At 38.9% G+C, this 25626-nt stretch overlaps 3 protein-coding genes across 3 annotated transcripts; all 3 read right to left on the bottom strand.

The window, feature by feature from the left end:
- Positions 1 to 844: 844 nt before the first annotated feature.
- On the bottom strand, positions 845 to 5627 carry saxo3 (stabilizer of axonemal microtubules 3; the record flags this gene model as incomplete). Its single annotated transcript, XM_079810727.1, has 5 exons — positions 845 to 1199; positions 2466 to 2554; positions 4698 to 4814; positions 4973 to 5152; positions 5538 to 5627. The coding sequence occupies 5 exons, from the start codon at positions 5625 to 5627 to the stop codon at positions 845 to 847; spliced, it is 831 nt and encodes a 276-aa protein (XP_079666853.1).
- Positions 5628 to 6005: 378 nt separating this feature from the next.
- lin7b (lin-7 homolog B (C. elegans)) lies at positions 6006 to 16803 on the bottom strand. Its single transcript, XM_079831384.1, has 6 exons — positions 16509 to 16803; positions 15402 to 15520; positions 12008 to 12079; positions 11725 to 11934; positions 8620 to 8783; positions 6006 to 7255 (listed from the first exon to the last, which is right to left on the bottom strand). Exons 1-6 carry the CDS (start codon positions 16579 to 16581, stop codon positions 7234 to 7236), a joined length of 660 nt encoding a protein of 219 aa, XP_079687510.1. The 5' UTR covers positions 16582 to 16803; the 3' UTR covers positions 6006 to 7233.
- Positions 16804 to 16881: 78 nt separating this feature from the next.
- On the bottom strand, positions 16882 to 25477 carry snrnp70 (small nuclear ribonucleoprotein 70 (U1)). The gene is made up of 10 exons (XM_079831371.1): positions 25292 to 25477; positions 24608 to 24761; positions 24357 to 24419; positions 24019 to 24073; positions 23871 to 23935; positions 23721 to 23783; positions 23554 to 23635; positions 18916 to 19017; positions 18542 to 18641; positions 16882 to 18468 (listed from the first exon to the last, which is right to left on the bottom strand). Exons 2-10 carry the CDS (start codon positions 24752 to 24754, stop codon positions 17643 to 17645), a joined length of 1503 nt encoding a protein of 500 aa, XP_079687497.1. The 5' UTR covers positions 24755 to 24761; positions 25292 to 25477; the 3' UTR covers positions 16882 to 17642.
- Positions 25478 to 25626: the final 149 nt, after the last annotated feature.

Here is a 25626-nt window from a genome sequence, read left to right as displayed (position 1 = left end):
ATATATATATATATATATATATATATATATATATATATATATATATATATATATATAGCCTATACACACACACACACACACACACACACACTCATACATATAAGGCTATAAATTAACTATTAAATTTACAATCTAGATAGATGGGAGGACAATAAGAGGTCATAGGTATCTGCTTTTAATAGTTCTCTAAAAGATAAATCTAGCCTCCTCTGCTTTGAAATCATTGCCTTCACCTGTTCCTTAATTTTTATTAATATAGCTTCCACATATGGCCTTAAATCATTCACTCTCTCTCTCTTTCTCTCTCTGGCACAGTGCCGAAGGCAGAGCTGGGGGAGGAGAGAGATGTCGCAAGAACAAGTAGGTGGAAGAAACTGGGTGGGACAACATTTGAACTAAATTGCAATATTCTTCCAAATTCTCTATATTTTCCCCATTACCACCCTCTCTGTTTTGTTTTTGGCTCTCTTCATGAGAGTGTGTTCTGTTTAAGCACACACTACTGTGCAACCCTCTTGGGTTGTCTAGGTGTGCAGCCAGCTGCCTCCTCAGCGATATTTCTGCCTCCCCATGGTCTTCCCTCTTTACCTGCATATTTTTTTTCTCCAAGATTTTTAGCATACTTCCTGTAAGCTTGAATTTACCTTTAAGGATAAAGAATACATACCCACAAAAGGCACACACTCCAGATCAATAAAGCATTAATGTTTCCACAAGTTTTGTTCTCCATTTATTACAGACCCTCTGAGTGACAAAAGAAAAGAACAGGAATTAAGCAGTATTGATGAAACCATTTTTTGATGTTCAGATCAATTACAGCAGAACTGAAAATCACTATTACCACTTATACCATAGACATCTTATTTCTTCCATATGTCTGATTCTCAGTACTATACATTTTAGGAACACCTAAAACGTCCAGTAACAGACCTCTACCACCATCTTCTTCCCATTTCACACTGCTTTGTGCAATATCAGCAGATTGCAATCTTGGGGGAGGCACAGGTACCGTAAAACTGTCCATATACAAACTGCTTTTGCCCCTGTGGGGCAAAGGCAGAGGTGGGCGAGGCAGCCGGGGTTGACATGATAAAGTGGATGGAGCTTTGTGAGCAGGAAGTCGGCTGTGAGCCCCGCTCTTGGTAAGTTTTCCATTAAAGGTATCTGCATCCAGGACAGAGCGAGGAGAAAAATCTGACCTGAAAAAGAGGATTATCAATGACTAAGAAAAAGAAAGAGAACATGATTTAGTGGGTAAAGAGGAGACACAAGGCTCACAGAAGAGTATTAATACATTGCATGCACGCACTAGTGCTTTGAGATCCATTATCTTCTTGCTTTATCACAATGCTGACCATTCACTTAGCCCATATATTACTTTGTCAATAGAAACACATTTGGGAGATTGTGGGTCCTCTGAGACTAAAGCTCTTCATTCCTTAGCATAGGAAACATCTTTGTGTATATGCCATACCACTGCTCCCTATAAAAAATAAGCTAAAACACAGGAAGCTGTAAGTGCTCTTAAAACTATTTGTTCTTCGTGATGAAGTCAGCAAAGCAGATGCAACAGTTAAAAAAAAAAATATGTTACAGTGTCATACATAAAACTGCTGTGAAGAGCTGTGTGAATTAGTGTCAATATGGGTTTGTGACCTTGAGTGCATCCCACCAATCCAGAACTGACAAGGTTCAGGAGGCCAGGCCAGAAGGTGAGATGAGCTATACTTCACTAAATCATTTCAATCTGCCTGCAGCAAGCCAACATGAAAAATAAAACATCCATCTGATGCACCATATTCAAAGCTGGATGAACCTTAAGCCTAATGATTATTAAAGGGATCGTTCAAAAAAAGAACAAAAAGTCTGTCATAATTTACTCACCCTCATATTGTTTCAAACCTGTATGACTTTGTGGAAGTAAATGGGGTGCATTTCTGCAGACATTTCTTCAAAGATATTTGAAGAATACACGTCATACAAGTTTGAGAATAAATGAAGACAGAATTTAAATTTTTAGGTGAACTATTCCGCTAAATCACCCCAATAAAACTGTGTTGGGATCAGTTCTGACACACCACATCTTGTGTGTTAAAAGCAGTTAGATAACCAAAAGTGTATTATGTGACCATAATTCTAACTAATCATAGCAATGTGAGATATCTTGTCTGCAGCTCTATGGTACAAGTTCAAAAGTCAGGAACCACTTGCAGCTTTAACTGCACATGATTCACTATGGGTTAGATCAAAGATTCACATCACTCCTGATGTTCTTGGGATGGATGCTTTGCACTAATGGTATCCAGCAGATTATTCAAATGGTACATTATCCTCCACTTATATTTTAGGACTGAATCAGATTGGGATTGATCTCCATCATTACTTTTGAGAAGCCATCATCACTGTTGACCTCAGATCTCAGATCACCAGTGCATTCCCACTGCCCTCTGGTGGTGGAGAGTTACCTGTGAAAGCGTTTGAAGTCGGTCTTGGTTGTGCTACAAGCTGGTTCTTGCACAAATGCCTGGGCTGTTTCCAGCTGTCTGTACAATGCCTGTGTAAAAATCAAGAGAAGTGTGATTCATTCCATCAGCCTAGAAGCTCCGGTGGAGATAAAACAGTCATCCCTTAAGATGCTTTGCATGAATTTGCATGTTTTAAAAATTGATGTTTGAAATTCCCTTGTCCACACCATTTCTCCACTCCCCAAAAGTTGAATGTGGCTCCTTAAGCCCACATACACTCACCTAAAGGATTATTAGGAACACCTGTTCAATTTCTCATTAATGCAATTATCTAATCAACCAATCACATGGCAGTTGCTTCAATGCATTTAGGGGTGTGGTCCTGGTCAAGACAATCTCCTGAATTCCAAACTGAATCTCAGAATGGGAAAGAAAGGAGATTTAAGCAATTTTGAGTGTGGCATGGTTGTTGGTGCCAGACGGGCCGGTCTGAGTATTTCACAATCTGCTCAGTTACTGGGATTTTCACGCACAACCATTTCTAGGGTTTACAAAGAATGGTGTGAAAAGGGAAAAACATTCAGTATGCGGCAGTCCTGTGGGCGAAAATGCCTTGTTGATGCTAGAGGTCAGAGGAGAATGGGCCGACTGATTCAAGCTGATAGAAGAGCAACTTTGACTGAAATAACCACTCGTTACAACCGAGGTATGCAGCAAAGCATTTGTGAAGCCACAACACGCACAACCTTGAGGCGGATGGGCTACAACAGCAGAAGACCCCACCGGGTACCACTCATCTCCACTACAAATAGGAAAAAGAGGCTACAATTTGCACGAGCTCACCAAAATTGGACAGTTGAAGACTGGAAAAATGTTGCCTGGTCTGAGTCTCGATTTCTGTTGAGACATTCAGATGGTAGAGTCAGAATTTGGAACAGAATGAGAACATGGATCCATCATGCCTTGTTACCACTGTGCAGGCTGGTGGTGGTGGTGTAATGGTGTGGGGGATGTTTTCTTGGCACACTTTAGGCCCCTTAGTGCCAATTGGGCATCATTTAAATGCCACGGCCTACCTGAGCATTGTTTCTGACCATGTCCATCCCTTTATGACCACCATGTACCCATCCTCTGATGGCTACTTCCAGCAGGATAATGCACCATGTCACAAAGCTCGAATCATTTCAAATTGGTTTCTTGAACATGACAATGAGTTCACTGTACTAAAATGGCCCCCACAGTCACCAGATCTCAACCCAATAGAGCATCTTTGGGATGTGGTGGAACGGGAGCTTCGTGCCCTGGATGTGCATCCCACAAATCTCCATCAACTGCAAGATGCTATCCTGTCAATATGGGCCAACAATTCTAAAGAATGCTTTCAGCACCTTGTTGAATCAATGCCACGTAGAATTAGGCAGTTCTGAAGGCGAAAGGGGGTCAAACACAGTATTAGTATGGTGTTCCTAATAATCCTTTAGGTGAGTGTATAGTGAACAGTTCACCCTTAAAGGAATATTCTGGGTTTAATACAAATTAAAGGGAAAGTTCACCCAAAATCTACATTTTGTTATTATTGACTCTCCTTCATGTTGTTCTAAACCTGTATGACTTTCCTTCTTCGGTGGAACACAAAAAAAGATACTGTGAAAAAATGTATCAGTGTTTTATCTCCATACAATGGAAATCAAAGATCACCAAAACTGTTACCAAAGTTCTTCAAAATATACTTTCTTGTGTTTCGCAGAAGAAAGTAAGTCATACTGGTTTTGAAAAACATGAGCAAATGTGTAGCTTTTTTTAATTTATTTTTTTAAAAAGGTTAATCACTCCATTTCTTTAAATAAAACAAAAATCAAGATTACAGTGATACACTTACAATGTAGATCCTTACAATCATTTTTGGAGGAATAATTTTTTTTTTAATTTATAAAATAACTTACATTTATTTTCCTGTTAAATCTTGTGCATAATTTAAGCTGTAAAATTCTAAGCAATTTTATAGTCATTTTAGCCCTTGCATTGTCATGCAGAAGAAGTTGTAAAATTGGATACAACTTTACACAGAAAAGGAACATTTGAAACTGAACATTAAAACATTTTAATGTTTACAAATTGACAGAAATCAATAACATTGTAAATGCTTCGCTGTCACCACCCAGATTTAGCTTTTTTAAAAAGAAAGGGATGGACAAGTGGAAACAACATTAGTGTCCAGCTCCTTTATCTAACCTGTATCTTGCTATAGTGTTCACCAAGAGGTTCACATGCTCCTAATTGACCTCTGTACTGGTCCTGCATTTCACTGATGGGGTTGGAGACCACGCGGATTGTTGGATGGTCTCTGAGCTGCGGAGGATCAAACATTAATGATATACGTATGTGCACACAGTCCCAAATACATACAGGGCATTCTCCAAAGAACAAATCTCTTTTACACACACACACACACACACACACACACACACACACACACACACACACACACACACACACACAGATCTCACCCTCTGGGCCAGCTCATTGAGGAAGTGTGTGGTCCAGTGCGGAGGGGCTTTAGAGTGGATTTCATTGTACAGGGGTCCATTTAATGGCTTTCTGTCATGTTCAGTGTGTGAGATGAGAGAGAAGTGAGCAGAGGACGGCACTCTGTTCTGACGCTGGATAACTGGAGGAAGAGGGGCATTCTGGGACAGTGAGAAGATGATGGTTGAAGGTAACTTATCTGTTAGTAACACATCTCGTTTCACACATAAGTTATGGTTCAACACATGGTATCAAAGCTCTTAATTAATGACGAACAACAAATTACCACAATAACAGTTTCCTACAAAGTGTAATTCTACAATTATCGTTTTAAATGTAAAAATATAGTTAATTTGGGCGTCCATCAAACAGACAAAAAAAAATTCTCATTTGGTTCAGTTTCGTTTTTGGTCAAAGTAGCCTAACGTTAGTTTCTATAGCAAACTAACGTTACCAGCTTAACTGTTAACAACAACTGCTGTAACTATATAGTCACCATAATATTTTTTTTGTATATTTTAATATTTTTACAGATAGTGACCCTACCTTGCATGTTTTTAAATAAAACGGAGAAGGCTGCAAATACTTATGTCCAATGGTTGTGCTAGTTTGGACCTTTCGTCTGTGGTTATCCATTTGCTTCATCCACTCATTCGCAGAACTGAAAATAAACAACTAAATAGATGCAGGAACTCCTATCCGTATAAAATTAGATAAGCGACATATAATAGAAGAGACCCTTGATGTGTTTAGTCATAGATAATGCCGCTTCCATCCATAGGAATGGAGTCTGCTTGTTTATCTGTTGTTATGGAAATGAAACCGCGGCTCTCAGCGGTCAGAGAAATTCTTGCGCGAGGAATAAACAGTAAAATAGTCCTCGATCATATGTCCGCTTCATTTACATTAACCTAAATAGTTAAAAAAGCTTAAAAAAATAAAGTAAAAATACTTGGCCATAAAAAATGGCTATAATTTTGTGAGTATCACAAAATACACAAATAGTCGGGCAATACACAACGTAAGAGCTGAATTTAATCAAATCAAAACATGTTCTATACCAGTCAAATTTCACTCCAAAATAAAAATACGTTTATTTTTTTGTAACCATTTTTTTAATGACAATCACAGTTCAATTTTCATAAACCATAATGCAAAACAAATGCTCACTCTCATTAAAAACTAAATAAATGGTATATTATTTAAATTAGACTCTCTAATTTAAATAAATCAGAGAGAGAGAAAAACCTCCCCAAAATAAAATGTCTGGATGTAAGCTACAATGCGAATTTGAGGGGAAATGTGCTTAATTTTCATAAAAATGTCAATTCAATTTTATTTTTCATCTTTTTCAAGAGTCACCCATTGAACAAATTTCTCCCCAATATATTTTCAGCTTGTGGTATCCTGAACCAACTTTTTGTCAAAACTATGATTACCATAGTAAATGTTTATAAACAACCAACAGTGGGCATAAACTAGCTCACAGACTATTAAATTACATTGTTGATTTTAATATATGAATAAATATATATAAATAAACTCAAATTCAAGCATTGAACATAGGCACTATGACTGGCAGCACAAAGCCACTCATAGCAGCACACTTTCATGACAACCCTATTTGAGTATGACGTGCTTAGTACAGAGCAATCAGTTCATTCAGGAAGTGTCTTTTGCAATAACAGTGTTTGTCCTCCTGATGTAGATCTCACAGAGCGGACCACATGATGCAAGAATACTTATACTGTAAATGGGATGCATAGCTTTAACTATTTTCAATGCATGTTTTCTGAAACACAGACTCGATAAGTGAGTGAATGAATAATGGTCTAAGTAGTAACCATCATGCCATTCAGTTCAACAATAATCCTACAGCAAAACACACATTTCGTCCTACAAGTACACATACTGCGTGCTATTTGCACTCTCCAGACAATTGTTAAAGCTCTCTTCTGTGCTAACAGACACACACAAACAACCACCCAGCATATCACAGGGTGCTCGTTCCACATTAGAATACAATAGAAAATCAGACTCAAGACAGACCAGATGCACTATGCAGGCTCTCCATCTGCATGGCCAGGGAAAATAGTATATTTGAGGTCTACATGTTTTGAGATTGTTCCACTAACATAAATATCTAAGGGACTACACTGATCTCCCCAGGGACTTCTGTCATCCTACAGGAGCAGAAATGGTGGGAGAATGGATCAGCAGGCCAGGCAGAAGTTAAGATTGGTTAACCCCTGGACTCCAAAGACCTGTCGGTGAAAAGACAATGATGGGCAAATGTCAAAATGCAGATTTCATTAAAACATTTTTAAAATTAATTATATATGAATTATATATATATATATATATATATATATATATATATATATATATATATATATATATATATTATTTTTTTTTGAAAGAAAGTAATACTGTTATTCAGCAAGGATGCATTACTTTTTTTTAAATAATGTTACAAAAGATTCATTTCAAATGATGTTCTTTTGAACTTAGTATTCATTAAAGAATACTGAGAAAAATGTATCATGGTCTCAACAAAAATATTAAGCAGCACAACTTTTTTTGAACATTGATAAGAAATGTTGATAACACTTTGCAATGTCTCATTTGTTAACATTAGTTAATGAATTACCTAACAATGAGCAACACATTAGTTACTGTGCTTATTTAATCTTTATTAATGTTAGTTCATACAAATTCAACTGTTCATTGTTTGCTCATGTTAGTTCACTGTGCATTAACTAATGTTAACAAATACAATATTTGAATTTAATAATGTATTAGTAAACATTGAAATGACCATAATGATTAATAAATGCTGCAGAAGTGCAGTTCATTATTAATTCATGTTAACTAAAGTAGTTAAAGACCCCCTGTGGTAAAAACCAAGTTTTGAATGTTTTTTTTCTCTGTGTGGTGTTTTTAATATGCTTGAAGACAAACCATGTGCAAAGTCATAAGTCAACAACATTTCTGAGTGTTTTCTCCTTAAAACTGCAGTGGAAAAAAGTCTCAAAAACAAGGTTTTTGTGCAGCATTTACTACAGTAAAGTTGACTGAGTGGATCTCTGAACTGGTGTGATTGAGTGGAGATGTATACTAAAGGAAGCAAGGGTCTAAAGTTACAGTCAATCTATTTTAAAGATATTTTTAAAGGGGAAAAAATGTCATTTTGGTGATCAAAGATGAGTTAAGGGATAAAATTGACTACAGGGGGACTTTAATGTCAACTAATGAAACCTTACTCTAAAGTGTTACCGAAATGTTACTTGAGCACAAATATTGGAACGATTTCGAAAGGATCATTTGACACCGAAGGCTGAAATAAATTAATCTTTGCCATCACATGAATAAATAACATTTTAAAATATATAAAATTAGAAAAGTTACTTTAATAGGTTTTTTTTTTTTTTTTTACTGTATTTTGGTTCAAATTAATGCAGCCTTGGTGAGCATCAGAAAGTTCTTCCAAAAACAAGTGAAAATCTTACCAAACCAAAACTTTTGAACAGTAGCATACAATTTTTGAAGAAACAAAAACTAATCGGCTGAAAGAAACCACAGAATAAAAGGACAGTAAAGGAAAAAAAAGGGATAAAGTCACACTCACGAGTAGCTGGTATGTTGCTGGCGTCTCCTGGCACTTCTCATCTTCTCAAACCTGGCTTCCATCTCTTCTAGGACTTTAGGGGTGTAACGCACCACCAGCTTCACTGAACCCTGGGCTGCCTTTAGCAGCTCGACAGCTTTCTCATGGTGTTCTCCCTCCACACTCTACACACAATAAAAAATAAAAGGACATTTTGAAGTCGGCAAGCATATTAACATACAGTGCATCAGGAAAGTATTCACAACGCTTTTTCCACATTTTGTTACGTTACAGCCTTATTCCAAAAAGGATTCAATTCATTATTTTCCTCAAAATTCTACAAACAATACCCCATACAGCGTAAAAGAAGCTTGTTAGAAATATTTGCACTTTTTTTTTTTTTTTTTTTAAAGGGTTAGTTCACCCAAAAATGAAAATTCAGTAATTAATTACTTACCCTCATGTCGTTCAACACCCGTAAGACCTTTGTTCATCTTCGGAACACAAATTAAGATATTTTTGTTGAAATCCGATGGCTCAGAAAGGCCTCCATTGGCATTAATGTAACTTGCACTCACAAGACCCATACAAGGTACTAAAGACGTCGTTACAAAGTCCATCTCACTACAGTGGTTCTACAATCATTTTATGAAGCGACGAGAATAATTTATGTGCGCAAACAAAAAATCAAAATAGCGACTTTATTCAACTTTATTCTGGGCCTCAGACGTGAACTCATGAAGCACCACGACGCATGCATGAGAGTAGAGCCGGCGTTCTGACACATGACTCGGAAGCGAGGAGCTTTGTTTACAACAGAGGAAGACGCGCAGTATCTAAGCTGTTGAATTCTACATTGATTGTGCTTTAGGTCTTGGCGTAGTGCTCAAAATGGTGCTAAAGTGTGCATTTCACACCCGAACTGTGCCCGACATCATATTCTTGTGCATGCGTCATAGTGCTTTGTGAGTTCACGTCTGAGGCCCAGAATAAAGTTGAATAAAGTCGCTATTTTGATTTTTTGTTTGCGCACAAAAACTATTCTTGTCGCTTCATAAAATGATTGTAGAACCACTGTAGTGAGATGGACTTTGTAACGACGTCTTTAGTACCTTTTATGGGTCTTGTGAGTGCAAGTTACATTGCTGCCAATGGAGGCCTTTCTGAGCCATCGGATTTCAACAAAACAATATCTTAATTTGTGTTCCGAAGATGAACAAAGGTCTTACGGGTGTCGAACGACATGAGGGTAAGTAATTAATGACCGAATTTTCATTTTTGGGTGAACTAACCCTTTAAATCTCAAGTACACAAGTATTCACAGCCATTGCTCAATACTTTGTTGAAGCACATTTGGCACCAATTACAGCCTCAAGTATTTTGAGTATGATGCTACAAGCTTGGAATACCTATTTTTGGGCAGTTTCTCCATTCTTTGCAGGACCTCTTAAGCTCCATCAGGTTGGATGGGTAGCATCGGTGCACTGCCATTTTCAGATCTCTCCAGAGATGTTCAATCGGGTTCAAGTCTGGGCTTTGGCTGGGCCACTCAAGGACATTCACAGAGTTGTCCCGTAGCTACTCTGTTATCTTGCCTGTGTGCTTAAAGGAACACTCCACCTTTTTTGAAAATAGGCTCATTTTACAAGTCCCCTAGAGTTAAATAGTTGAGTTTTACCGTTTTTGAATCCATTCAGCCGATCTTTGTATCTGGCGGTAGCAATTTTAGCATAGCTTAGCATACATCATTGATTCTGATCAGCCCATTAGCATCTCATTCAAAAAAATGACCAAAGACACTTTCAATATTTTTCCTATTTAAAACTTGACTCTTCTACAGTTACATCGTGTGCTAAGACAAACTGAAAATGAAAATGTGCGATTTTCTACACCTATATGGCTAGGAACTACGTTCTCATTCCTGCGTAATAGTCGCGGATCTTCACGGCCGTACCATGGCTGCAGCGGCGCAATGATTCGTTGGTATTCTGTGAAACATGGTGGTAGTTTACACCTTCGACTTACTATCACAGCCCTTTACAACACACAGAACCATGGCTAATCACACAGGTAAATCCACAACACAATTTGTCAGCTGCAAGCCTGAAACTCTCTCTGCAACTATACGAACTTAGTGCCGGTCACATTGAAAGTTACCTAGCTGGGGGCTACTTTCAGGCGCTGTAATATCATTGTGCTGCTGCAGCCATGGTACTGCCGTGAAGATCCAAGACTATTAAGCAGGAATGAGAAAGTAGTTCCTAGCCATATAGGTGTAGAAAATCGCAACTTTTAATTTTCAGTTTGTCTTAGCACACGAGTGTAACTGAATCAGTGCCTGGTTTCCTCCAGACATGACACTTGCCATTCAGTCCAAAGCATTCAATCTTTGTTTCATCAGACCAGAGAATTTTGTTTCTTATGGTCTGAGAGTCCTTCAGGTGCCTTTTGGAAAACTCCAGATGGGCTGTCATGTGCCTTTTATTGAGGCGTGGCTTCCGTCTGGCTACTCTACCATACAGGCCTGATTGGTGGAGTGCTGCAGAGATGGTTGTTCTTCTGGAAGTTTCTCCTCTCTCTCTCCACAGAGAAACGCTGGAGCTCTGTCAGAGTGACTATCGGGTTCTTGGTCACCTCCATGACTAAGACATGCACTGTTAATAGTGGGACCTTATATAGACAGGTGTGTGCCTTTCCAAATAATGTCCAATAAACTGAATTTACCACAGGTGGACTCCAATCAAGTTGTGGAAACATCTCAAGGATGATCAGTGGAAACAGGATACACCTGAGCTCAATTTTGAGTGTGATGGCAAAGGCTGTGAATATGTATGTACATGTGATTTTTTTTATAACATTTTTATTTTTAATAAATTTGCAAAGATTTCAAACAAACTTCTTTCATGTTGTCATTATGGGGTAATGTTTGTAGAATTTTGAGGAAAATAATGAATTTAACCTATTTTGGAATAAGGCTGTAACAAATTGTGGAAAAAGTGAAGTGCTGTGAATACTTTCCGTATGCACTGTATTATTGTGGCAAACCACAGCTTTTGAAATCAAAGCCATGGTCACATGCAAAAATATAAATAAATTACACATCTCAAATGTACTGTCCCAACATACCACTCCATTAACGGAAAGCAGCTGATCTCCTCTCTTCAGACCACCCTGTCGGTCAGCAACACCTCCTGGGATGACCCTGGAGATATAGATGGGAGAGTTTTGTTCTTTTCCCCCCATGATGTTGAAGCCGAGCCCCTCATCCGTTTTAGGGAGTTCAACCACTCTTGGGTGTGCATGGCCTTCACTGGCTGCGAACGCTGCTACTGTGGCCTGGAAAGACAGGTAAAATAAGTGTTTCCTTCAGTGTATGATTAACAGTGGCAGATTTTTGGTAAAAAGTTACCTTGGCAGTGGCTTGTGCTCGGACCTCGGGTCCACCTATAATGTCCAACGTGTCATAAAGCTGCTCATAGACCTGAAAAAGGGCCAGTCAAGATATTACAAATTTATAATGAGAAATATATTTGTAGTTTACAGTGAGTTTGTAAAACTTCATATTAACAAAATACTTCACAAACTGCTTTGCAGACCATTTGTTAACATACATTTAAATACCAGAAATGTCCTGAAACTTTGATTCATATTTTCACGTGCATACACAAAGGAATGCACACAAACTTAATAAATAAAATAATGATTTTATACATGGGGTAATAATGTACAATCAGTTGGTCACAATTGGAAAATAACCCCCAAAAAGTATACCAAAAACGTTCTGCTTCCAAACAGGATCCCGATCATCCAGCGAGGGTATATTTTGTGATAATGACCATGTGACTGTCCATCATCTTGCTTATTACACGGCTGTTGATTACCAAATAAGTGAACGTTTCTTAAAGGAAAAATTTTTCTTAGCTAAAAGAACATTTTAATAATCTGAAGAATCAGAAGAACCTTTTTAGGAATGGAAAGGTTCCATGAAAGTTAAAGGTGCAGTAAGCGATTTCCGAGAAGAAGAAAAAAAGACCAAAACAAACATGCCTATCTTGATAGTTCGGCACCCAATTCACAAACACACCCTGCGGCCCAATGTCAATACTATCCATCCTAAATAGCATGTGAGATTATAATAAGTTCTGTCCCAAAGTATAGTATGTTGAAAAAGTGTGTAAAGGGCCCACAACCCATTGCACTTTGGAGAAGGATTCGGTTCAGAACTACAAACACGAGTAAAAAGTGTTAAAACAACAACAACAACAACAACAACAACTAAACATGTCAGAAATGCGCGACTGATGGTGAGAGGTTTGGATAAAGGTTTGAGTGACTAATAATCTGTTTAACCTGATAATTTTTTTTATTTATTTAACGTTATATATAATGATATACGTATTTAATCTGCAATAACAATGTGGACTTTTATAAAGATCTGTTTGGCCATTAACTTTTAAATGCATCATCATGCAATAATATGAGAAGAGTTCTCCGCATGAAAGCCCCGCGACTGCAGCACAATGTGCTACCGCATTTCTCTCCGATATGGAGGATTTTAACCATGACAAGATGATTGACAGGCCATTTTGTGGTGACAGGATGCGTGTCAGGATCAAGCGTGCCACGCGAGTCCTGAAAAGTGAAGCCTAAGGGTGTCGATTGCCCCTAGGTAGCTGGATGCAGTATAGGTGATAAACCCCACCCTCTCCATGTAATGTAATGGGACATAGACAAACTAAACAATCAAATTACACTTCAAATACATTTTTTAAAAGATGGTTTCTGTCATTTTAAGCCATTTTTAAATTGCGCTGATGTTAGTTCAAGTGTTCGGTCTTTAAATAAGTTTAGTTTTAGTTAGTTATTTGATGCTATAAAAACAGGGGTGTGACGTTACGATTGACAGCTGTGATTGAAGTATTCACTGAGGCACCAACGAACATTTTCAGGGACTTCGCGGGGGAGGTTGGAGCTTTAACTTTAATTTCTACATTCCCATAACTGTTTATTTCACAAAAAGTTCAGGGGTGTCTGATTGATTAGGCGAGATTGTGGGCGGGACCTTGATATTGCGGCACCACTTCACTGCTCACTACTGTGCAGACTCTGGTTCCAAGTTGCTACTGCGCAGACCCAAGATGTCAGTGTCACATGGGCGTCGGAACCATTGTATGTGGGTGGGACAAGACCCACGCACTTTTTACGATCAATGATATTAGACACACTCACTTTTATCGTCTCTAACATTCAGCACATGTCTGTTCACCTAACGTTGCCCCTAATCGATTAACACTTATTATTAAACACGTTAGATGCTTTATTTCCACTTTTGTAATATTGTCTTCATTTTTATTGAAAATAAATGCCTTTCCGATCTGATATGTGATGGGAAAAGGGAGATTGAGATTGAGAGTTCGGCGAAAGGCGGACTCGAACCGCGGGTTGATTTGTGTCAAAACTTGATGCCGTGTGTCTTACCCCTACACTACTGCCGCTCTAAATGATATGGCGATTTTCATAATTTTGTCTTTCCGAACTAGACGTTTAGCAAGCAAAGCGGTATATTTGTACTTAATGTAATTGGCATCTACTCCAGTAAAAAATTTCTGAGAGGACCCACCCAGATTTTTTTTTTGCTTCCAACGCCCATGCAGTACCATATTTGGAAACTGGCGGCTTTACTTACTTCAATGGAAGAGAGTGTAAGAGCATTGTCCATTTTTTTAAATAGTCTATGGTCAGAATGCAACAGAGCAAAGACAGAATTGTATGGCGTGAAAGTAAGTTCCAAAGCTTGTCTACTCTTTTGCTTCACACTCAAAATATGTAATTTTTCCTTCACAAAAAAAGAGTACATAATTTTATGGCTTAATACAGGTAAGTGAATTGGGATGCAGCAAAACTATGCAGCATAGGCACCTCCCCCCTCATGAGTGTATATGCCCCTTACTGCTGATTGGCTACAAATGCATTTTTCAAAAGCATTTCTCAAATCACGTACTGCACCTTTAATTGTTCTTCATGGAACCATTGATGCCAATAAAGAACCTTTATTTTTAAGAGCGCATGTAGGAAATCAGTTTCTTGGAACAATGGCCATTTACACAGTTTAGTGTTCATTGAAGAATATTTGACAATACCATTATTGAACCATCAGAAATAATCAAGAGCCATGTAATGAAATTGCAGTTTTATCAGTAAATTCTATGTAAGATTTGTGAAGTAGACTGCAAATTTTAGTGGGAGAAATCAACCATTGCAGACATACAAATCAAAACCTTGTCTTCCTATAAGACGTTACGGGCTAAACGAAGAGCAGGACATGTGAAAACGGAATAAGCCTGAAGAGAGTAAATATCGGTTTTATTGTTGAGCATAGATTGAGAACAGATTGGACTCCTGCCATTGGAACCGATTATCACAAGTCAAGGAGTGAGATATGGAGGCTGAAGTGAGATGCAGAGTCTCAAAGAAACAGGAAAGTGAGTCATTCAGGAGGAGGAACAGTGCAGCGCGATCCTTTATATAGGAAGCAACCATATACACGTGTGGAGGTGGACAAGGACTCTTAGCCCTTATATGGTGACAGCTTCTACATTTCAAACCTTAATTTTATACCTAGCTATTTGTTACAATAGTGTTTTGTGAAATCAGCACAAGAAAAAGGTAATTAGTAAATATTTCTCACTGTTCAAGGTAATTTGTTCCAACTGAAAGCAAGAGAATCCAGAAAACAGTTATTAACGGAAGCAAAGTCACTGCGTCAAGCGTCCTCATGTTTGAAGGACTGAAGTAGCCTTTACCTCTCTGATGGCAGCACAGAACTTGCTCTGTAAAACTCTCTGTAGAGCCTGAAGTTTGGGAGGAGGAAGCTCACCGCTTCTTTGAAGCCTGTCCAACAGTTCTATTACCCTGCAAACATCTGGAGAGAAACAAAAAACACATTACAGAAATATACAGTAAGAAACTACTTGCTAATAAAGTCGTCCAGGGATGGAAAGCCAACCAGTTATTGAAAGTCCTGGATATTAAACTAATAAGTTATTTTTAATTAATGATGCTTAAAGGAAATTAATCCAATTACTGAAGACTCATGCCATCGATAATGTACTGTATTCTTTCGTTAACCAAGATTCCGATTCACATTGTTTTATTTAATGCCGTGTCAGCATCTAAGGCTAAATTCATGGCAAAAACTCAATTACAAAAATACAATGAAACCAAGCAAACTATATTATATAATTAAAATTAACATATGATTAAAAATCCAAAACCTTTTCAGGCATAATATTTCTAAATAAATCCTTAAGTGAACTAACTTAATAAAAGAACCTTCTACTTGTATTAAACAGGACAATCCAATAAAATATGTTGGATAGAAAGAGGAGTCTTGCAAAACATCCATACAGTTGGATCTTCTTTAAGCAAAAAGGCAAAACTTGTATGACCTATACGGCATTTGGTGAAGACCACTTGATCAAATCTGGTTTTAAAAGAAATTAAAAGTCTCTGGATGGATTTCATATCGTTAACCAAGAAAAAAAACGGAACTAACGTTAATTGTAAATGAGAACGTATACAACATGAATCACAGATGCCAATTAAAGCAGGAAACATAGGCAAAAATACTTACTGTCATGTGCTTTCATATGCACAGATGTGACATTTACCGATAAATGCGTCAGTTTCATTTGATTTAATTAATTTTAAACAAATAAAACACTACAACATCAATCCATTCACATTATGGGCACTATATGTGCACCCACTCACACAGTGGTCACTAATGCTGCCTGATTAACAGGCATAAGAACCGGTCAGTTCATTGGTTAAGCTAACGTTATCGGCAATAGCATTTTCCAAACGCTACTGGTCTGTTTGGACACAATAAACAGGACTAAGTAAATAACCTCTTTCCAAGCAGAGCGGTTCCGTCATCGCCGCCATATCCACCTCTTTCCCCGTATGATAATACGATGACATCCTGAAGATCGTCTGCTGCAGTGGAGGACTGAAACGCTCTCAAAGCCGTTTTACCAGAGGGAGATGGTTAGATATTACAAGATATCGGTTTGGACTAGAAATTCAATTGTGAAGAAAATCAATCGTCTGCTGCGGCTCCACAGTGAAAGCGTAGATGCTTCAACTAATGTGGCGAGATGCGCGTGCACTCGTCCTCATAGGCAGCCGCTTACTGAATGACGCAATACCATACGTAAGAGGCGACGGTTGAATACCGTTTGTAAGACAAGGATTTAGGAAAGGAATCGAGACAACTCAATGTCAATAAAAAAGTATTTATTCAAGAATGAATGGCAGAACCAATACGACCAGAGATACAAGCAAAAAAAAAATAAAAAAAAAAATAAAAAGAAAATTAAGAGCAATTTTCGCAAACCCATGGCAAACATTCCTATTTAAAAACACATTTGTGTCAATGTTTCCTGTCTTTGTTCCTTCAGTAAAATTAGGGGCCGCTGTACAGTTTGCACACAATCCACATACTGGACCAAATATAAAACAAAATGTACAAGACGAAAGAAAGAACACTGCAGAGAAACTGGTGCGTGGGGAAGACTAATGTAAAGGGAACATTGTATAGATAACCTTTTAAACCATCAAATACACATCCCTTACTGAAACTACACTGTAAAAAAAAATGCAGTACTTCAGTCAAGAGACCTCTTCCCAGCAACACGGTCAATTGATACTCTGTTGATGTTATAACAGGGAAAACAAATGCATCATAAGGCTAGTTATTAAGTGAAGATTTATGCAGACAAAGCCCCAGATATAACTTAACCAGGCTCAAAAAAATGCTCACAGTTCAGCTACATAATATTTTTATTTAACCAAAGGACGCTTCTTACCAGGGAGACACTTAGCTCTCTCAGTGATAGCTGTTGGTAGTACAGTATAATACTCACACTGTGGACATAGTGCAAGCAAAGGGTGGAGGCATTAAATAATGGTTGAGGAAATTTGTGAATCAAATCAACATTACAACTGGATGACCTCGGATCATTCACACAATGGTGGCCCTTTCAGTACTCATCACCTTGGCCCTCCACCCTGTACCCATTCTCATTGGAGGCATAGCCCTCTCCTGACTGCATGGAATCCTGATCCATCATCATCATCCTCATCCCATCCTGTGAACCTTCTTCTGATTGTGGTGGCACTGGCTCTTCACCCCCATCACCTCCGTTACCCAAACCCTCTTGATCTCCTGAGGAGGATACGTGTCTATCTTCCCTTCGGTCTCCACGGTCCCGATCGCCCCGGTCCCGCTTGTGTTCACGATCTCTATCCCGATCTCGCCTTCTCTCCCGGTCCCGGTCTCTATCTTTATCTCTATGGCTGCGCTTCCTATCCCGGTCTCTTTCCCTGTCTTTGTCTCGATCCCTCCCTCTCTCCTCTCCTTCAGGCCCTCCATCCTCACTTCGTCCTGGTTCACCACTCAAGGGTTCCTCCACACCCCTCTCCCCCCCTTCTGGCATCATTCCGTCAACTAGCCCGCCCATACCTTCCTCCCCTCCTTCTGCACCCTTGCCTCGTTCCCTGTCCCTCTTTCTATCCCTGCTCCGGCTTCTCCGCTTGCGGTCTCTTTCTCTATCCCGGTCTCTACTCCTCTCTCGGCTGTCTCCGGCGGCACCTCTGTCTCTTTCTCTGTCTCGACGTCGGCTACCGCCCACAGCCGCCTCCTCCCCCGGAACCACAACGGCCCTCTCACGAGATCTGGTGCGTCTGCGTCTCTCTCGGGATCGAGAGCGGCGACGCTCTCCACGCTCTACACGCTCTCCGCGCTCCTTGTCTCGGTCACGTTCTCGACTGCGCTCCCTGCGTTCACCACGATCCCGATCACGGTCACTGCAGGAAAATAGACAACAGAGGTAAGGACTGAAAGGTACCAATCTAAAAAAATACACAATAAACAACTTACCTTCCAATGGGTCGGTCATCATAGCGGGAGGTGTCATCTCTGCCAGAGTGCTTGATGTTGACATCTGCTCCTCCTCGCCTTGTACCCCCAAGACCCCCACCTGGATAGTGAATTACATGTTAAAGATGTGAAGTATTAACACTTGCGATCCCAACCATACTATCTTTACTAGGGGTGGGTAACTCTGGCACTCAAGATGCACGGTCATGCAGAGTTTTGTTTTTTTTAACAAGCTAATCAAGGACTTCTGGATTACTAGAAACATCCAGGCAAGTATGTCGGGGAAGGCAACATGACATTGGCCCCACAAGAACAGCATTGAATACCCTTGGCCTAGAAAAGAACACTTGATTAGAGAAGAAAAAAAAGCTCACCAAGTCGTCTGGGGCGCCATCCTTTGACCGTTCGTCCTCTTTCAACATCAACAAGTACTCTACGTCCATCAATCTTTTTGCCATCCGCATGCTTGTAGGCAGCTAGTAGAGTTGATAGACGAGCAATAGAAAAGCAGAGATTGAGGGATGAAGGGAATAAGGAGTAAAAAGAAAGAAAGAGGTGGACAATGAGAAAACGAATATACACAACAGTATTTCCTATTACATACCTTGAATTGGGATGAACTCCATTAAAAACATTAAGCTATTTGAAGACACACGCTTACCTCCGAATGGATAAGACCAGGAATGAGATAAATTGACAACGCTGCTATGAGCTAAAAAAAAAAAAAACCTTCTACCTCAGTTTTCGCATGGATTGAGGCACGCATTAACAAATATCACAAAAATATTTTCTGTATTTATATATATGAAAAAAAAAAGCATTTAGTAATTACTGATGTTCATGATTTGGATCATGGATTTAAGCAGATTTGCTCTGCATTCCCTAAAATAATTCCAAAATCTCAATGCTTAAGGCATAGCTTGTATGATATGAATTCATGATCCATAAGCTAATGTCAGTACTTAACTAAAAAAAAAAAAAAAAAAAAAAAAAGAATATTGAAAGTTGCTGAATAATATACCAAATACCTTAAATTTACAGTGTAACGCATCAGGGAATGAGAACATTGCAGTGGCGCCTACATTTTCAGTATGAATATTAAATCTCTGGATACCACTTAAGCCGGGCACACACACGGTACAATTTTTGCTGTCGTACAAGTTCGCAGACGATATTTCTTCTCTCGGGCTTGTATGGTCGCAACTCGCATTGTGTGAGGAATTACGAGCAAAGAATGTTACAGGCACCTCCCGACATCCCGTTTTAAACGTATAAAAAAATTAAAAAAAAAAAAAAAAGGCTGTCCCCTATTGCAAAATTATACACAACCACGTCACATAGGCTAGATCTATGAATATTAAAGCCCAGTGGATGCATCCCTACAGAGAATACACTGACACAAAAACACTAGTTTTTGTTGTAAGTAATGGCTGTGCTGTTCTCTGCTTTTCACCAAATCATTTGCACACTTGTCTTTATATTTTTTCTATACTAAGAAATAGCAGCAACATGCTCCAGTCTGTGTTAAGTGTGAAAGCTCATGCGATTGCCACAGATTTGCCGTGCAGAAGTCGTGCCGAGTACCCTGTTGCTTCGACACGATTATAAGGTTAACTTGTAACGTGTGCAACGCCTCACGACCTCCCAAGTGTCTGAACTCGCCGTGTAAGTCCGCATTTAGAGTTTAAAGACACTAAAACGTGCCTTCTAAATGCCATCTCTCTAGAATTCACAAAGAAATATGAAGGAACATAAGTGCTACGGTAGACCTTAGAACGGATACAAATAAAATTTGAGGCAGTTCTAAAACAGTGCAAGGTGGATCACAAAAACAAAGCAGCATTGTACTCAACTTGGACCACTAATCTCCAAATTAAGTGTGATCCACATTAAACTGCCCATTAATGCAAATTTATTCTCATTAAACCTTGAGAAGCAACAAGAAAAAAAAGGCACTTTGTGAATATAGTTAAGCTAAAAGTCACCCTCTCCATTCACCACTCTCTCAGAAACATTCATTCACTCATACAGAATTTCCCTGAGCATTAAAAGCAACATTCACACTCACATCACGACAGACCAAACGGGGAGGGAGGGGGATTTTTGGCAGAGCTTTACTTCTAGCTTCTATACATTATAAATAATGGGTATACTAGAAGTACATCTTTTAAATAAGTTTCACAATTCCCACACACTTCAATATGGTCCATACCCTTGGGTCTTTTCCTTCTGCTGGTCTAAGATAAGTCTAAGCCCTTAAGTATTTAGTCTTTATCTCAGTCTTACCACATTACCTGAAGATGCTAGCTTACCATAACACCTGGCCAAGGATGAAGTCCTTGATGGAAAACCCCACGGAAACGTAGCCTGGCGATTCCAGCAGCATCGAATCAAAACGTCTTTCAGTACATTTTATACAATTAAAAAAAAAAAATAATCAAAACTGGACAACCTTGAACCAAGGAATTAGGGATCCAATCCTTCAACAAGGGATACGATGAAATCCACGAAGCTACTCTGGTCTGCACTGGCGACGGCGTTCAGTTGAAACCCATCATGAGGGCCTTACCATCACACCCTCAAGTTATTTCGCACACACCTGTCCTGACATCTCATCCAGAGGGCCTTACCAACAACCCTCAGTCTACCATACCAAACTAGAGGGGCTTACCAAACACCCTCAGCGCACCTACTCAACAAGAGGGCCTTACCATCCACCCTCATTTAACTGTTAACAGAGGGCCTTACCACAACCCTCATCTACCTGACTAACAAAAGGGGCTTACCAACCACCCTTATATCCATAACAATCTCTCAGGTAAGTTTTTCCATTCAATTTAATTCTTTAAGATTCTACGGGGCCTTGCAAGTGTAATCTTAAAAGATCTAGATTTTTAACTAGAATTCAGAAAAATATGAGTATTATGAAACAAAATGGTATGATCCCTTAACATTTGTGTTAAGAAAAGTAAAGATAATTCTTATTTTCTTGGTTGTAGCCATGTAATTTTTTCAGCCCATTAAGAGCTTTACAGATAACTATGTAAATAGCCAGTTTGGACAAGGAAACAGGAACGGTTGCCGCTCCTCGCTTAACCCAAATAGACATTGCTTAGGCCTATGGATCAAGTGTCTCACAGAGAAACTCTGGGACTGAATTTAACCATTGATGCTGAACAAGGTGAATCAATGGCAATAATTCTTGAAATATAATTAGTTTCCAGGGAGTGATTTTAATATCCAAAGTCCTTAGTTAACCTATTCTATTAAAGCCAACACCACCATTTCAGTGTAATAGTGCAAACAGACAGTAAGAATTGTGCTTTAAATAAAAATACATCATCAAATAAGTCTTGTGCCATTACGGTCCCGGCTTATTTGATATAGTAAAGCTTAGCAATATAGTAAAAGGTTATAGCACTAATGTGAAACATTCACATTGTCACTGCACAACACAAGAGCAGATCATTTTCTTCTAGTTGTTGCATAGCAACAGTGTTAAGGTTCAATCACATTGTCACAATTTAGCGGGTATCCACTGTCAAATTGTTAATAGTGTAGCTGTCACTTTCAAACCAAGCAGCTTTCTGTTTTTCAACATGCCAAAACCATGTGTACAACTTGAACCCATAGCAAAATCTGCGTGGGTAAGTCTTCTACCCACCTGAAATGCTAAATTCAACGTCACGTGGATCACTATTGAAATGACTGAATTTTCTCTGCAAAAATGCAGTGAAAAACTGTAGATGTAACTAAACTTATGGCAGGGGTTACATAGCCTTGGGGATAAAAAAAGGCACTTAACTATGTGTAATAAAAACAACATGTATCTATATTTTAATATCGAACAAGATCACCAACTACTTTGACACAGCAATTGTATGTTGCAATACAACCAACAGGTTCTCTTAACAACAGTTCGGTTTCAAATGTAACCAATACCGCACGGTCTAAATCTCACAGGGAACCACTACATTAGTAGTTCAATGGCTTTAATAGAAGAGATTAATGACAGGCTCGCACTCACTATATAACTGGCCCAAGCCAATTTCAATGACAATTGGCAGCCCTGTTTAGCCCTAAAATGGGGCAGATGAGAAGTGATTTGGTACACCTATCACCTATCAACTAAAATTAGATGAGGGGTGTAAAGAAATCTTACCCATCATACAAACCCATCATACCAACCATATACTGAGCTGTGGTAGTAGGGTGTAGATGTATCAAAACCATCATCATGATCTGCAAGCCAGCTCTGGCCAATAGCCATCAGAGATAGGCGGCTGCAGTAGCAATGAGAACAACACACAATTAATAGAAAGCATTGACTCGCTCCGCAACACTTCAAATCATAAACGCCCCTGTGTGAACTGAGGTATAAAAAGCCTTGATATTAACAGCTGTTTGTGCACCAGACATGAACAGGTGTGCAAGTATATGGGTCACCTTTTTTCACTACAGACGGCCTTAGCCTTTAGCTTACCATCACCGCTCCGTCCGGAAACACACGGCTATGTCACACTGCCTAAACATTACAGAGATGCCATAGAGTGGCAACATTCATCAGAATGTGTGTTGGGCTAACGCACAGCCACACTCCGCTCTTCACCCACATGTGCTGCACCGTCACACTCACACAGATGCAACACACACACAAGGGGTAAAAAAACAGGAATATACTACGAACACAGGTTTGATAGGGTTGACATGAGCGGTCATACAAGCACACACACACACAAATGGAGTTTTATAACATGACAGTTAAACATTCTCATTTGCCTTTAAATTTTTGATTGGTTGGCTAGACCTACATTTCTGGTGTGCAAAAATAAATAAATAAACTAAATAGATGGACTATGACCAACATAATTTTTTTGCTTTACATAAAAATAGTTTTCATAAGACAATGAATGCCTCTTTTTCACTGCAGTAACGGATGGTGTAGTATTTCAAAGTCTTGCTTGGAGTCATTTAAGGGGTTTAAAGAAGAACGAGATGCCTCGGTTACTCACAGTGCATGTCTCTCTCGTGTTCATATTCGATGAATGCATAGCCTCTCGGTTTTCCAGTTTTCTTGTTGTACACAATGTAGATCTATTAAAAGCAAATAAATTAAAGATGAGCCTGTTGCATAAAAAAAAGGGATAGTGGAGAAATGTACATTTTCAACACAACTTACCCGTTTGATAGGACCATAGACTTCAAACTCACGCCGTAGTTTGGATTCCGTGGTGTCGTAATTCTGTATAAATAGAATACAATGCATAAGATTAACATTCCCAGGACTATATCTTATTAGGAAGACCATATATAAAATAAAAATACTCACAATTCGAGCAACAAACAAGGTCTTAAAAGCATCTCCTTGAGCATTAGTATCGTTATGTGGGTCCCCTGTGGAGATGAAAGAATTTTTTTTTTAATAAGTTATATAATACAGTGTTGCAGCAGTTCACTTGTTAAGTTCAGATACTTACACAGCTTCAGTTCTGTTTCCACCACAACTTGCCTCCTTTCCATTTTCTCTCTTCTCTGGAATTGAAATCACAATGGACCATATTACACACAAATATTAACATGAAGAACCTCCCATGTTCTCATTTTCTAGAAACACATGCATATTGTTCATAATTAAGAGTACTAAAAACTATCCTACTGACAAAGTCACTTCCATATACCGGATTTGCTATCCTGAACCCATAACCCATTTGATACCCTTTTGAATAAAGGTCTGTAAATCTAAAAGCCATTCAGCAAGAGCAAAGAACAGTGAACTTCCCACAGAAACTAAAACAAAAAGTTAAGACTTGCTCACCTTCCTCTCCAACCTCTCATCCCGCGTCTCTGCTCTTGTGGGTGGCGGAGCATCCCGGGGGTCCTACCCAACAGTGGGTAACAAAAACAACATTATATAACGGCACATAATACTGAAAACATCTTAAGTAATTTGCATCATGCGTACAACAATCATCAGATTTTAACACTAGATCTGAAATCTTCAGTCTAAAAAAAACCCCAAATCTATAAAAAAAAATATTTTAAACAAAATACTATTGCAAAAAGTACCTCAAAATGCCGGATAAAAGGGGCAATTCCGCAGTACGGCTGGTTGTGGTGTTTCTCGTGGGGCAGTTTCTCGAGTTGAGGCAGGAAAGGTATCGGGTCCCGCGGGGCAAACAATGCCAGCAGGTTCGGCGGAAGAAACTGAGTCATTGTTCACCTAGAAAAGAGAATTAAAAACCGATTCAATTCGAATTCAGACCAACCTTTAACAGAAGATATACACACTAGATCTAAGCAGTTAAGATTGAGAAGCTAGAGATTTCAGCTAAGTTACTCCAAGATCAGTCGAAAACCCACCATTGACAAATTCGACGTTGGTAAACTAACTAACGTTAATAATGTGGCGTCTAAAGTATCTTCCGGTATCTGGATTAATATCGAAACACCCCCTAAACGAGGTTCTAAAAGTTAGCAGCTAGCAGTACCAGATAGCTAGGCTAGCTTCGGGCAAACAAACTGTATAGTGGCACTACATAAATGATTGAATAATCAGATTGTTCATTATTAGGCATTACATAAACAAACAGGAACGAATTACACAAGTAATGGTAGTGCAAATTTTGTCATAGACTTGTAAACCAAAGCTCAATCCTGGTTAGGGTCGGCTCTACTAATTCAGGTCTTACGTTACTGATCAGATCAGAAGATCGCCAACATTTCCACGGACGGCCTTCAGAAGCAAATTACCTCAACTTCTCATTCGGTTCCGACGAAACCTCCGATTTTAACCCAATAACCTCGGCGTGTTTCTGTGGGAAATCTTCGCGCATGAATATTTTAAATCCCTTTAGTTTTTCGTTCTTTTTTGAATTTCGGTCCACACAATACCCAACGTGTACTCTCTCGCCAGAACGAGTCGTTCCTTTCTTAAAATGGCGCGAGGCCGTAAACCATTGTGGTATATTACGACGTTTTTGCTGGTGGCACTTTACGACAGGGGTGTGGTTAAGTATAGCAAAAATCTAATAAGTGATGTTTAATTTGTTCTGTTTACTGAGGCGTATTTTGTATTTCATTCAAGT

The sequence above is a fragment of the Gobio gobio genome (genome assembly GCF_949357685.1).
Source record: "Gobio gobio genome assembly, chromosome: 1".
In the NCBI taxonomy this organism is placed as follows: Eukaryota; Metazoa; Chordata; class Actinopteri; order Cypriniformes; family Gobionidae; genus Gobio; species Gobio gobio.
Note: the sequence above shows the minus strand (reverse complement) of the source record. Positions and strands in the feature narration are given on the sequence as shown.